This window comes from Epinephelus lanceolatus, chromosome 23 (genome assembly GCF_041903045.1).
Source record: "Epinephelus lanceolatus isolate andai-2023 chromosome 23, ASM4190304v1, whole genome shotgun sequence".
Classification (NCBI taxonomy): domain Eukaryota; kingdom Metazoa; phylum Chordata; class Actinopteri; order Perciformes; family Serranidae; genus Epinephelus; species Epinephelus lanceolatus.
This window is the reverse complement of record NC_135756.1, coordinates 21,164,706-21,178,034: the sequence shown is the minus strand read 5'-3', so window position 1 is coordinate 21,178,034 and position 13,329 is coordinate 21,164,706. Positions and strand designations below refer to the sequence as shown.

The 13,329-nt window shown below is 42.1% G+C and overlaps 1 protein-coding gene and 1 pseudogene across 3 annotated transcripts in view; one reads left to right on the top strand and one right to left on the bottom strand.

The window, feature by feature from the left end:
• The window catches only part of LOC117249027 (uncharacterized), a 49,222-nt gene that overhangs the window by 20,630 nt on the left and 15,263 nt on the right, over positions 1–13,329 (bottom strand). Inside the window, exon 1 of one of the 2 annotated variants that reach the window (XM_078165069.1) lies at positions 3,054–3,240. Coding sequence is in view for 1 of the 2 variants with exons in the window: in XM_078165070.1 (XP_078021196.1) it covers positions 3,237–3,250 (14 nt within the window). In the remaining variant the exon portion in view is untranslated. Of the gene's footprint in view, positions 1–1,779; positions 3,251–13,329 lie in introns of those variants that run through there. The other variant, XM_078165070.1, reaches the window with a different exon arrangement.
• Positions 4,073–13,010, top strand: LOC117248918 (high-affinity choline transporter 1-like; annotated as a pseudogene). Its single transcript, XR_013490374.1, has 9 exons — positions 4,073–4,117; positions 5,196–5,388; positions 6,785–6,898; positions 7,094–7,249; positions 7,564–7,712; positions 8,637–8,780; positions 8,974–9,127; positions 10,492–10,709; positions 11,672–13,010. The product of XR_013490374.1 is annotated as a high-affinity choline transporter 1-like (transcript).

The window sequence follows — 13,329 nt, the reverse complement described above, 5'->3', positions numbered from 1 at the left end:
AATCTAGAAGCATCTCGATACGTAGAGGGAAGTTAAGTGATAGGAAGTTTGTCATAGATGATGAGGAAATCCCAACAATTAGGGAAAAGTCAGTAAAGAGCTTAGGTAGGTGGTACAATGTGGAGTTGAATGATGAGGAACAGGTGGTGAAATTTAGGAAAGATGTGGCAGAAGGATTGGATAGAATAGATAAATCCGAACTTCCAGGAAAGTTGAAGTTGTGGTTTTTGCAATTTGGGCTATATCCTAGGTTAATGTGGCCATTGTCAATTTATGAAATTCCAATATCCGTAGTGGAGAGAATTGAAAGGTCGGTTAGCTTCTATATTAGGAAGTGGTTGGGCGCTCCTAGGTGCCTAAGTAGTGTTGCATTGTATGGAAAAGGGATACTTCAGCTGCCAGTATCTAGTTTAACAGAGGAATTTAAATGTACCAAGGTCAGGACAGAGCTGTTGTTATCTGGGAGTAAGGACGTGGTAGTTAGGAGTGTGGTTCCAAATCCAACCAAGGGGAGGAAGTGGAACCCAAGATCGGCAGTTCAGAGGCAGCTCTTAGGCATGCAGAGATTGTTGGTAATGTTCAGTTTGGCCGGGAAGGCCTGGGGCTTGGCTCAGGCAAACCGGTATGGAATAAAGCAGGTCTCAAAGATAAAAGAAAGCTGGTTGTAGAACAGATACGTAGACAGGAAGAGATGCTAAGGGGTGCAAAGGTAATGGCCCAGGCTAAACAGGGACAGTGGTTGAATTGGGAAAGTGTAGAGAAGAGGAAGCTTAGTTGGAGGGACCTGTGGAGTATGGAGGAGAATCGTATTAGATTCCTGGTAGGGGCTACATACGATGTGTTACCAACCCCCCAGAACCTAAAACTGTGGGTAAATGAGGACCCATCATGCCCATTGTGTTCACGTACCGCAACCTTAAAGCATATTTTGTCAGGCTGTAAAGTTAGCTTGTCACAAGGCCGATATACATGGCGACATAACCAGGTGTTGAAATGTTTAGCTGCAGGCATCGAAGGGAAACGAAGACAGGTGAATTCAGAAGGTGTTAAGGATAGGAGTTTAGTAATTCAGTTTGTCTGTGAGGGAGAGAAACACAGAAGAGATAAGTTAGTGAGGAGGCAAGGGTGTGGCCGCCTAGAAAGTGCTTGTGATTGGGAAATGCAAGTAGATTTAGGGGGAAAGCTTGTTGTTCCCCAGGAAATAGTTTGTACCAGGCAGAGGCCTGACTTAGTGTTGTGGTCAGTGAGTCAACGGATAGTTTATTTCATTGAGCTGACAGTTCCTTGGGAAGACTCAGTGGAAGAAGCCTATGAAAGAAAAAAGCTTAGATATGCAGACTTAGGAGCAGAAGCTGAGCAGGGAGGATGGAAGACTAGGATTTGTCCAGTGGAAGTGGGGTGTAGGGGATTCATAGCAAGATCAGCTGTCTCGCTTCTGGGGGAACTCGGAGTGCAGGGACAGAGTTTGAGGAAGACAGTAAGGGAAATGTCAGATGAAGCAATTAAATGTAGCCAGTTTATCTATAAGAGAAGAAATAATGTCAGTTGGGGGCCAGCAAGGGGAACTACTAAACAGGGCACATAACTCCTTGAGATCAGGTGGAGAGATCCACTTCCTCTCAGGAGGAAATCCAGGAAGAGGAAGTATTTAAGTGTGGGAGTGGCCTATTTGAATCCATTTTGTTTGAGGCCATGCGGCAAGGTGAGTGTGCTTGCTGATCCTGTAAGTTCATTTAGCTCCTTTAACTTTAGCTTATATTGTAGTTATGCTATGTAGCGTGTGAAATAGAGTATGGTGAATGTGCTAGGAAAGGTAGTATCAGCCCTGTTTCTACCTGGAGCTCGCATGTACGGAGCCTGGGTTTGGTTGAAGATGGCAGTGCTGTTTGGGCTGAGAAAGCCATGTGTAAGTAAGGAGGAAGTCCAGGAAGAGGAAGGTTATTTAAGTGTGGGAGTGGCCTATCTGAATCCATTTTGTTTGAGGCCATGCGGCAAGGTGAGTGTGTTTGCTGATCCTGTAAGTTTATTTAGCTCCTTTAACTTTAGCTTATATTGTAGTTATGCTATGTAGCGTGTGAAATAGAGTGTGGTGAATGTGCTAGGAAAGGTAGTATCAGCCCTGTTTCTACCTGGAGCTCGCATGTACGGAGCCTGGGTTTGGTTGAAGATGGCAGTGCTGTTTGGGCTGAGAAAGCTGTTTATTTAGCTCCTTTAACTTTAGCTTATATTAACTTTAGCTTGTATTGTAGTGTGGTGAATGTGCTAGGAAAGGTAGTATCAGCCCTGCTTCTACCTAGTGCTCGCATGTACAGAGCCTGGGTTTGGTTGAAGGTGGCAGTGCTGTTTGGGCTGAGAAAGCCATGCGTAAGTAAGGTAAAGGAGGTTATTGGGTTGGTGCAGGGAGCAGTGAGACCTGGCATTAGGGGAGTGTCTCTGGGACGCTAGAGATCACTGTCTAGCCTCCTGGAGGTGTTGTGGGACCAACTAGACGAAACACTGGTGAAAGGAGGTTCCCACCCGATGACCCCAAAGACATGCTAGTTATCACTGCTCATTGGTTTGTATAGTTAAGCCTTGCCATATTAGCTTATCATAGGGCTTAGGTTTTTCACTGAGTGTTGATCCTTTCTCTAGAGCACAAACTTCTTGTGTTTATTTGAACCCTACAGCAGTAAATACTTTTTCCCTAACCTGATATGAAGTGTGCGCTGCACATGTAAGCATTTTTGATGATCACCATGAGTTTTGAGCCATGACTCCTTCTATTCTGGCTCCCAATAACACAACAAGATGACATCTTTAGACTCCTGTGTAGCCCACAGCCCTGTGGTGGAGAGTCCTGTTTTGCCTCCAGCTAACAAACTGACGTCATTGTGACGTCGGCCCTAAAAGGGTCTACAGAGCTCCGCTAAAACTCACAGACCAAACCACATGAAATTATTGCATCAACATTTGTCTTCCCCGACTAACACTGTCATCTCTAAGAGCCAATTAAACACTGATACGGTGAATGAAAAGCATTATGTAGAGTGAAAAAACACTGTCATATTTACCTTGCTTGGTCCTTGTCAGTCAATGTTCTGTTTAGAATGTGCAGGTAGAAGTAGGCAGCACACTGCTCTTCAATATCAGACACTTTAAGGTGGTATATCCCACAATCTTCAGTCAGAGCCAGGCCAGCTAGAGTGCTAATCTGTTGCCTAAACACCATCCAGTGAGGCAAAGTTCTGTCTCCATCAGCCAGTGACAGCTGGAGGGAAAAGAAAAGCTGATATAAGTGGGCTGAATTTGATTATTTTATACATGTATGCTTGTTTGGGCGTGTGAATGCTTGTATATAATCAATGAGCATGAGTGACCACACTGCTTCTTGATTACAGACACACCACTTTTTGAGCGCATCCCTGCAGAGTAACTAAAGCAGGAATGAGACCTGTTCCACTAATACATCACCAGGGTTTAGAAAGATGAAAATACTGACATCATCTTCAGGAAGAACAGTGACAAATACATCTGCAGTAACAGCAAAGACATCTCTGATTCACTGCTACTTAAGAGTACAGTCAGCATGATTTTCACAGCATGTTACACACGGAAAAAACATTTCTTTTTCTTAAAGAAGAGTGCTAAAAACAACAAGCATCTCCTTGTGGCTTTGACTGATGTCTCGTTTTCTCATTCCAGGGCAGCAGAACTGACATAGTTCCAAAAAATAAATTTATAAAAATAAATTTGATTTGTAGAATGAATTTATCACCACAGTTATTTACTACTGAAACTCATGGCACCACTGTGTACACATATCTGCCAATCTTTCTGCAATGTTGATCTCACCTTGTGACGCCGAGTGTGTCCTTGGGTTGCAGGGATAGGCAGCTTAAAAAAGAAAGAGGATCCCGCCTGAGACGAGAAGTTTGGCAACCTGTCCAATTCTGTCGTTATAGGACAATGTTGCATTAAACTTTGATTTCGCTTCACACCCTGCAGCAGCAGCAGCAGCACCAATTTGAGGTAGACGTCCAGAGTTTTACGTGACAGGGTGATCTTTGGGTAAGACAGACCAGCATATTTGACTGGGAGGTCGTCCATGTCTTGTTGCTACGGAACTAAATTCAAGGTAACGCTTAATCCCACTACACCTTTCTCGTTCTTCACTTCCATCTTTTTATGTCTTGGAAAGTAATTAAATCCTAAAAGCTCTGGTGTTCCTCTGAAACACAAACAGATATCCAGAATGTCATTTAATACGTCTAACAAAATGTAGTCCAAGCATCCATTATTCTGGCTATGATTTCTACTAAGTCCCAGTCTCTGAGTCTCAGGCTGAAACTCTCCATTGGGTTTCCTCCTGTCCAGCCTTTTTCATCAGTCATGTCTGAGGCCTCTCTTTCCTTTCCACTGTGCTGCTGCTCACCGAGGAAGGCATCCAGTTGTCCCATAATGTTTCTGATGTCTGGTTAAATTGCCTGAGATCAAAACTCCAAGAGAAGGCGTGTAACAAGGCATGCAGCGATATTTCATCCTTAGTTAAATGATGTACAGCGGAGCACCACCAACAAACAGTGTTTGTTTACAGCAGAACCTGATCCTCAAAGTTAACTGAGCTCTTTCTCTGCTGATACTTTATGGCGCTGGAGGTCCAGTTACAAGTCAGTAGAGGTTACTAGGATACCTACGAAGCTACCGGAGACTCTCTCATTGACTTTTGTGACTGATGATCGCAAAAGGCTGATCTCACTTCAGCCTCTTGGTGCATCAGATCATAATGTGCAGAGCATATATGTGTCAGGACAGGGCAGGAGTGTAATTATTAGTAGTATTTCTCTACAACATCAAATATGAAACATTAATTCACAGAGTGTCTGTCTATTTTGTTAAACTTTATTATAATAAACAGAGTTCACATTTGCAAATTAGGATCTCTCAGGTTGCCAGGCTGAGAGATACTAAATGAAGTTCAGGTGTAGGCACCTATACATCCATGCATCAAAAACATCTCTCATTTCACCCTTGGTAGGTGTCCTTAAAAGCATACAATGCAAGGTTTTCCTATAAAATCCCTCTGAATCATCACTTATTATGACCCACCAGAAGTGTGTGTGTATTGAGAGGACCTGTCCTCAGCCTCACCCTCAGCAAATAATAGAGTGAAGATATAAAAATGAAAAGGTCTATACATTTGTCTGTCCACACAGACCCTGAGGATGGCGGTAAATTGGCCAGGACTGCTGTCCATAGGAGTGTTTTACATGATCGTACTGGGCACGGGTATCTGGTCATCCAGGAAGTCCAAACGTGAAGAGAAGAAGTACACTGGAAACCGCAGTGAAGTTACAATGGTTGGAGGGCGGAACCTAAACACCTGCGTCAGCATCTTTACTATGACAGGTAAAAGTAATGATGATGATTGTAACAACATCATAAATGATCACAGTCAATCAGTGCGGCATTAAATGTCCATAATAGCAATTAATTCAGGGGCATTTCACTTTGAAATCATTAAAAGATTTAATTTTAATCTAACTATAAAGTGAGGAATCTCTGTATGTGTGTGTGTGTATGTGTCCTAACCATTCATCCAATGTATTTCAGTCATTATCTGTAACTGCAACGTAACCATATGTGTTTTCCTCTGAACAACAAGTGGCCCACTAAGTAAGTAGTATAGCGTTGCATATTTTTGTAAGTTATTTTGGGGTACAGTGAATTAGAATGGCAACATGTTGGACCACAGAATGCAGGCCAGCACTATAGAAATACAAACATCTGTCAGTGAAGTTACACCATTGTGAATGCTGACATAAGTGTTGGTGTTTTCCCCATTGGCTGATGCTCTTGTGAAATGAACAGCACATTTAGAGCGCCATTGTGAGTCAATGTCGGTTGGCGCAGCCCTCCTGTTTGTTTTTGTAAACTAAAAACCGCCCCCTCAGAGAAAACGAAGCTTTTATTTACTCACAGATAAGAAACAGAACAGTGTAAAGCCTCCACAAAATAGCATATTAAATCTTCTGTGTGATTTATCCTGGTTTCATATGAGTAAAGGAAAATTCTGCTAGCCCCTAGGCTAATTTATGCAACAAAAAATGTTATAGGCTTATGCTAATAATATTAGCATGTTGTATATGTGAGGAAAATCTATCAAGTTGAAGCCAGTTGTTTTGTTGGTGTTATAAAGGAGCCCAATTTTGTAACATCACCTTTGTTAAATGTTGACACTGTTCCTTAAGCACCTTTTTTTCCCAGGTGATGTATTTTTTTTTTATTACTAATTTTCAAGTAATTTTTTTAAAACTTTTTTCCCCCCAACTTCTTGTTGGTTTTTGGGCCATTTCTTCTAAAGTTGCTCATTGCCTTCCTCCCGTGTTTTTGAAAGAAATCAAGCATGTACTTACTTTTGTATTTTTTGAACAGCATCCACTGCTGTGAGTGAAAGTCTGTAACTGTGTGAATGCTGCCACCTCTTATTTCAAATTGAAAGCCATAGTCTAGCATTTCATACATGGTCCAGCCGTAGGTATGACCTAGTGGTGTTCCTATCTATAGTTAGCTAATTAATCTATAGCCAAGGAATAGACTCAAGGAAGTGCAGTGTACAGTATAGGCGTTTTTTCGAGAAAGCTGCAAGCAGCAATACCATAGGCCAAGCAATCATCCCGCTCTAAGCAGACATGTTTTGGACGTACACTGCACCAGTTAATTTAACTCAGTTCATTTTCAGTGGGTGGACCTAGTTTTATTCCTTGTCTTTTTCACTGCCTGTGTGTCCCCTGATGTATTGCAGCCACTTGGGTGGGAGGAGGCTATATTTTGGGTAATGCTGAAGTGGTCTATGATCCAACAAAGGGCTTGGTGTGGGCCACCGGACCCATTGCCTTCGCCTTAAACATGATTTTAGGTGAGTGAGGTCAAACACAACTGCTTATATGTGACACGGTGAAACCCTAAACTGCTCAGGAAACAGTAGTACAATACTTTTACAAAAATATTACAGAAGGACATTACTGGTGTTTGATATGTCAGACTGACAACTCTTTCAAAATTAAACAAATGCTGAAAGTTAATTGTTTTGTTTTTGTTTGTGTGACTTCAGGTGCACTCTTCTTTGTCGAACCTATTCGGTCGAAGAAGTATGTCACCATCATGGACCCATTTCAGGAAAAATATGGCAACACTGTGGCTGCTGTTCTTTTCATTCCCGCTCTCCTTGCCGATATTCTGTGGATAGCATGCATTCTTGGTGCACTGGGTAAGTTTTGAAATCTCAAGAGTATAAATATTGCTGTATTTTGTACCATAATCACAGACAGAGAAATGTTTGCTCTGGTGTTAAAAGGGAACAAATATTTTTTTTCACGTTTTCAGCCAGTTTGGTATTTAAATATGCTTTTTACAGTACAACTGTAAATGCTGTTTAGTAACAGCACTGGTGCCATGTTCTTTCTGAAAAAGTGCTATGAGTTATTTTTTAATAGTTAAAAAAAATACATGGCATCAATGTTAGGTTGTTGCTTCAGCACCTGAATTTGAGTTCTCATTCTGAATATTTGTTTGTGGTTACAGGAGGGACGGTAAGCGTAGTCATGGATATCTCCTCCTCCCTGGCTGTGAGCGTCTCTGCTGCTGTGGCTATTATATACACGTTATTGGGCGGACTGTACTCTGTGGCGTATACTGATGTCATCCAGCTCAACTTTATGGCCTTCAGCTTGGTACAAACATTACATTTTTAGGAAAATTCAAAGCATTGAATTTTAAATTAGTTTTTATTCTATTTTAGTTTTGACTTTTCAAATTTATTTATTTTTGTTTGTTTTTGTTAGAGTCAAGTATAATGTCTCAGAAGTATGTAGCTACATATTCACAAAAAAAAATACATGGCTTGAGAACGACGTAGGAACGACCATAATGTTAAATCTTAAATTTGGGAATCAACTTTATCTCTGAACTCTTTAATAGTACCAAACTGAAAAGAAAACTGAAATTTCACCCCGACCTAGCTGGCTAGTTGTGAGTCTTTGTTCGTTTCTGCGTGTCATCACGGCAAAATATGATCCTGGAGACAACTATTGTCACAGAAAGTATGAAAGATGTTTGGAGTATTTTGCAAGGTGTCCGTAAGTCTCTTCAGCCCCATTTCCACCAAACACTTTCAGTATGGTACCTTTGGAACCAAAAGTAACCCTTCAGACATGGTACCTAGACCCTAGCGTTTCCACTGCAAACAGCACTGTTGGGGTTGTCACTCACTGCTCCGTCCAGCTCTTACTGTATTTCCTTGCTCTTCTGTACCTCATTTATCGTCATTTATAGTTTATGATAATAACCCTGCTGGCGGCATGGCTCCACTTTGTACTTTGTATTTAGTGCCAATTAGCAAATGTTAGCATGCAAGTACAATAATTAAAACAGGGAACACGGTAAACATTAGAGCTGCTAAACACCAGCATGTAAACATGCTGATTAGCAAATGCTTTGAGCTGAATAAAGCTAGTGCAGCTGCAGTTACATCTACATGACACAGTAGCTGGTGTACCTCTGTTGATGTGAGTACTATTTTGTATCTATAGAGCTATGCAAGACTGATATACTGTATTAGTAACTAAACTATGTATCTGATTGTCTCCTTATTTCAGTGGCTCTGTGTGCCTTTCATCCTGTCAAGCCCGACCTCTGCAAACATGACTGTTGCTGCAGTAACCGAGCTGTATCAGAAGCCATGGATCGGCAAGTTGGAGCTGAAGGACGCAGGTTGCTGGGTAGATGACCTATTGCTACTGGTAATGGGACACTCGTAACTCGTTTCTTCCGTAGTAAATATGCAAGATCAAGAAAGAGTTAAACTTTTGTTATAGGAACATAAATGTCGTTCATTATTGATGCTGATACTTTGAAACACTGTTGCAGCAAAGTTTCACCAACATTAACACTGTTGCAGCAACCTAAGAAATCCTATCTTCATTTCTTTCCAAGTCCATTGGAGGGCTCTGCTACCAGGCCTTCTACCAGAGAATCCTGTCCACAGCCACGGACGCCCAAGCTAAGATCACCTGCTATGCTGGAGCAGTATTATGCCCAATCCTCGCCATCCCATCACTCATCATTGGGGCAGCAGCAGCATCTACCAGTACTATGCTTTAACTGTGTTCTCATTGTCTTTGCTATCTTGGAGTACACAAATCTGTAATAGCATTAGTAGCACGAACCAGGGATGGACTGTCCATCTGGCATAGTGGGCATTTCCCTAGTGGGCAAACATGCTTTTTGGGTCCACTTGACTGTCTTCTCTCCATAGTTGTTGAAAGCAGGTAGATCGGCCTATTTTCTATAGCTGACTTTATTCTATATTCTTGGTTGACACTGGGCTGGCCGTGTCGCATCTTTAAACCCCTTCCCCTTTGGTCTCAGTGCCTTCATTAAACAACATCTGCAACAAAAAAGTGCCAAAATCGATAAGGCAAAGTGCAAGGGAGGCATGGAGAAACTGTAGGCCAATTTTGTTGTTTAGATTGTTTGGACCCTTTAAGCCAATGGTTCCCGACTGGTGGGTTGCGGGTCCATTCTGTATGGATTGCAAGTGACTGACAAACTGTTAAAAACACACTTTATTTTAAGTACAGTGATTTTCCAGCACAGAGTTTTCATTTTAAAGTGCTGTTTCCTGTAATGGACAGCTACTCGACAGAGACAGAAAACTAGCTTAATGACATATCCTTATATTACCTTTCCGTTACACTCCGTAAAACTGGTAGTTGCTTATCTCCCCAAAATTCAGATGTGTGCCTCTGTGTGAATGTCAGGGTCAGGGTAATCGGCATTAAGTGTAGCGAATGCTAGATGGGTTTTCTGTACCTGGGGGTCTTCAGATGCTTGTATCTGGTATTTTCCCAAGGCTTTGCCCGATAGACAACATTTCATCCACCACACATCCAGCCACAAGCTTCATTACATCTTTGTAGCTGCAGCTGTCCACAATTAAAATCCAGTGTTGGTTGTTTAGTCAGTGTAGCTTTACAGCCGACCTCAATGGCTTTGGTGGGGTGTATTTCCTGCAGCTTTGCGTTGTTGTGCTGTCGGTCATAGTAGCCAAGGTGTTTCAGAGCAGAGGTTTGAGGACGTATTTCTGGCCGTTATGGTACGCGTTTCTATCTTCCTAATTAACTTGCTGCGAAGTGACGTGCCTGCGCAGTGCGACGATTACCATAAATTGATGCAGAAAAGACAAATCTGTACCTAAATTTGTGCATAATTCATCAGAATAAAGGAAAGTGACCCCTGACTTAGTTTGTGTGCTCCATATGTTGAAAAAAACCCTGTCTGATTTGGACCACAATGTCAGGGATGGGGTTTTTTTTGTTCCAGTCCGCCCCTGGTTCAAACTCATCTACGTGTTGTATGTGGCCACAGTTATGTCTATTTAATTGCTGACGTATTCTACAAAATCTCAAAGTCATAGGTTTGTTTTAATTACCTGTGCTTTCTATCTGTCAGATTGGAACCAGACCACCTACAGTTCACCCAGCCCGTATGAGCGGGGCAAAGCTGGTATGATCTTACCAATTGCCCTTCAGCACCTTTGCCCTTTCTACATCTCGCTGGTCGGTATGGGAGCACTTGCTGCTGCTGTGATGTCATCAGTTGACTCTGCACTTCTGTCTGCTGGCTCCGAACTTGGCCGAAATATCTTTAAGAACATCATCTATAAAAGGGTAACATCTCACATGACAACTACTCATACATCTTTCTCTTTTGAGCAGAGCGCACTCTGACACAAACTCGACCGTTCATAAATTCGGAGGGCTGTTGAGATATACTATTCGGTGATTTAGAGCACCGCACTCTTGGTGTGGCAGAGTGCACTCTGGACACTCTGACTGGGGAGATGGAGCAGCACAGTGCTGAGTGGAGTGAATGTGTGACTAACTTAACCGGTCGTTAATTCATGCAGAAATAGAACACTCCGTTTCTTTGAACAATAGGGCTCTAATTTCAGTGTAGAACATTAGATCGGATCAACGAACGCTCCCAGCACAGAAGCAGATCAAGAGACAGACACGCCCCTCTCTAAAACTGAGAATGAAATCCGATCAAACGGTAAAATTACAACTAGTGTTTTTAGAAACATATTTTAGTGCTCTGTTTAGCTGTTCTAGTGAGAGTTTGTGACCAGGAAGTGGAAGCCTTACTGTTTCCTGCACAGTGAAAACAGAGGCTGAAAAAACTGAGATCAAACAGTTATACTATGCTGCATTAATCAAATATACACCAAGATTTGGTGACTGAGTTGCCTATGATTCAAGATCATTCCTTGCCATCTAGCTGCCATCGTTTACGTTGTTACATCATCCACCAGCGGGAATGTTGCGGCACAGTGCATTCTGGTAGTTGTAGGTTTTCTACCTTTCTCATTTTTTTCTGGTTCTGTAGCACCAATTTCAAAAGTATTTGCATCATTCTGCTGCATAGATATGCTAGTTTTATTGGAAGGCCATCTTTACAGAGGTTAAATACTTGTTTAAAATACCGATAGGGACAATGCTGTCCTCCCACAATATTGGTAGGGACATGTCCTTACTATGTATATGCAAACCTGCACCCTTGCTCAAAAATCAGCAGTGTGATACCACACTTATGTTCAGTAAAATTAACTTAAATATTTCCTTTATTTCAGGCATCAGAAGCAATGATTATTTGGGTGGTTAGGGGGTCGATCCTCCTGTGTGGAATGATGGCGGCATGCCTGGCAATGACATCGAGTTCAATCCACCTATTCTGGATCATCAGCGCAGATGTCATGTATTCAATGATGACTCCCCAGGTGACATGCACCTTCTACTTATCTCGGTGGGTGAACCAGTACGGGGCCTGCTTTGGCTTTGTGTTGGCGATACTGCTGAGAGCTCTGGTTGGAGAACCCTCAATAGGCCTTCCTGACGTGCTGCCCCTGCCGTGGGACCAGATACGGAGGACGGTCACTTCCGTCGCTTGTTCCCTTTTCGTACTGCCATCATGCTCATCACCACAGGGGCTATTTTAGTAGTTTCACGCCTTGCTGTGTGGCTGTCTGAGAAGGGGCTTCTGAAAAGAGTAAATGATGCTGAAACGGACACAAACACATATAACATGGCACCGGTCCGAAAAGATGCGGGTGAAGAGGAGACTGAATGTCGAACAGACTCCCCTATGCTCTAAGCATAAACACTTTCATACAGCCTGTTGGTGCTCTAAGAGTGAGTTGTGTATGATATGTAAACAACTGTTGTGTTCAGGCGGTTTTCTCATATGACATATTGTTACAAAGCTACATTCCTTGTGGTTTGATTGATGCGGACCATTTCAAGATACAACTACCACAGCAGGTACCATAAAGCCCTGTGTCCACCAAACATGTCTGGTATGGTACATTTGGAACCAAAAGTAATCCTTCAGACATGGTGCCTAGACCCTAGGTCCACTTGGCGTTTCCATCGCCAGGATTGGGATATATGCCGTTCACATTACCCGGTCAAAATTCATATATATATATATATATATATATATATATATATATATATATATATATATATATATATAAACACTTGAAGATCCACTCATTACTAAAATTGTATGTCATATAAAAGCTAAAGTAAGTTGTCACAGTGAAATTTAAGGTGAGAATCATGAATTGAGTAACATTACAATTACAAATGTTCCACCTTAAAAGTTGCCGGCAGTCAGCCCAGTGAGTTAAGTAAGTTTTTCTCAGACTCCAGCTGCTGCAGGAGGCAGCAAAGCATCCTTTCATTTTATAGTTACAGTTTACTAATATACTGTATGTAAAACTCTCCACAGTATGAACAGTGGCAACATGAGCCTCAAAACCAGCCACAGCTCAGCCCTGAGCTGAGTGACCGTCCTCCATTAACTAATCAACAGACTGCAATGTTCACAGCTCCACCTTTTAGCACCAGATCTGTGTGCTAGGTACCCCAACAGAGGGGCGACCAAAAATGGGGACAGAAAAAAAAGAATAGGGATGGACGGAGGTGGGCAATGTTCTTGAGGTGAAAAAAGGCTGTTTTGGTGACGTGTTTAACGTGCTGGTCGAAGGAGAGGAATTGATCGAAAATGACGCCAAGATTTCAGATGTGAGGGGAGGTGGATACAAAAACAGTCCTCATAAAGGTCCAGACGATCTAAATCCAGCAAAATATTTAGTCCAAACACGTTATAACAACCATAGATATCGATGGACTACCGTCATTTCAAACGTCATATATTCTCCACGTATTGTCCATAATACCCCTAGTTCACATGTAAACATGCCACATGATACCAAACTAGTGGCAG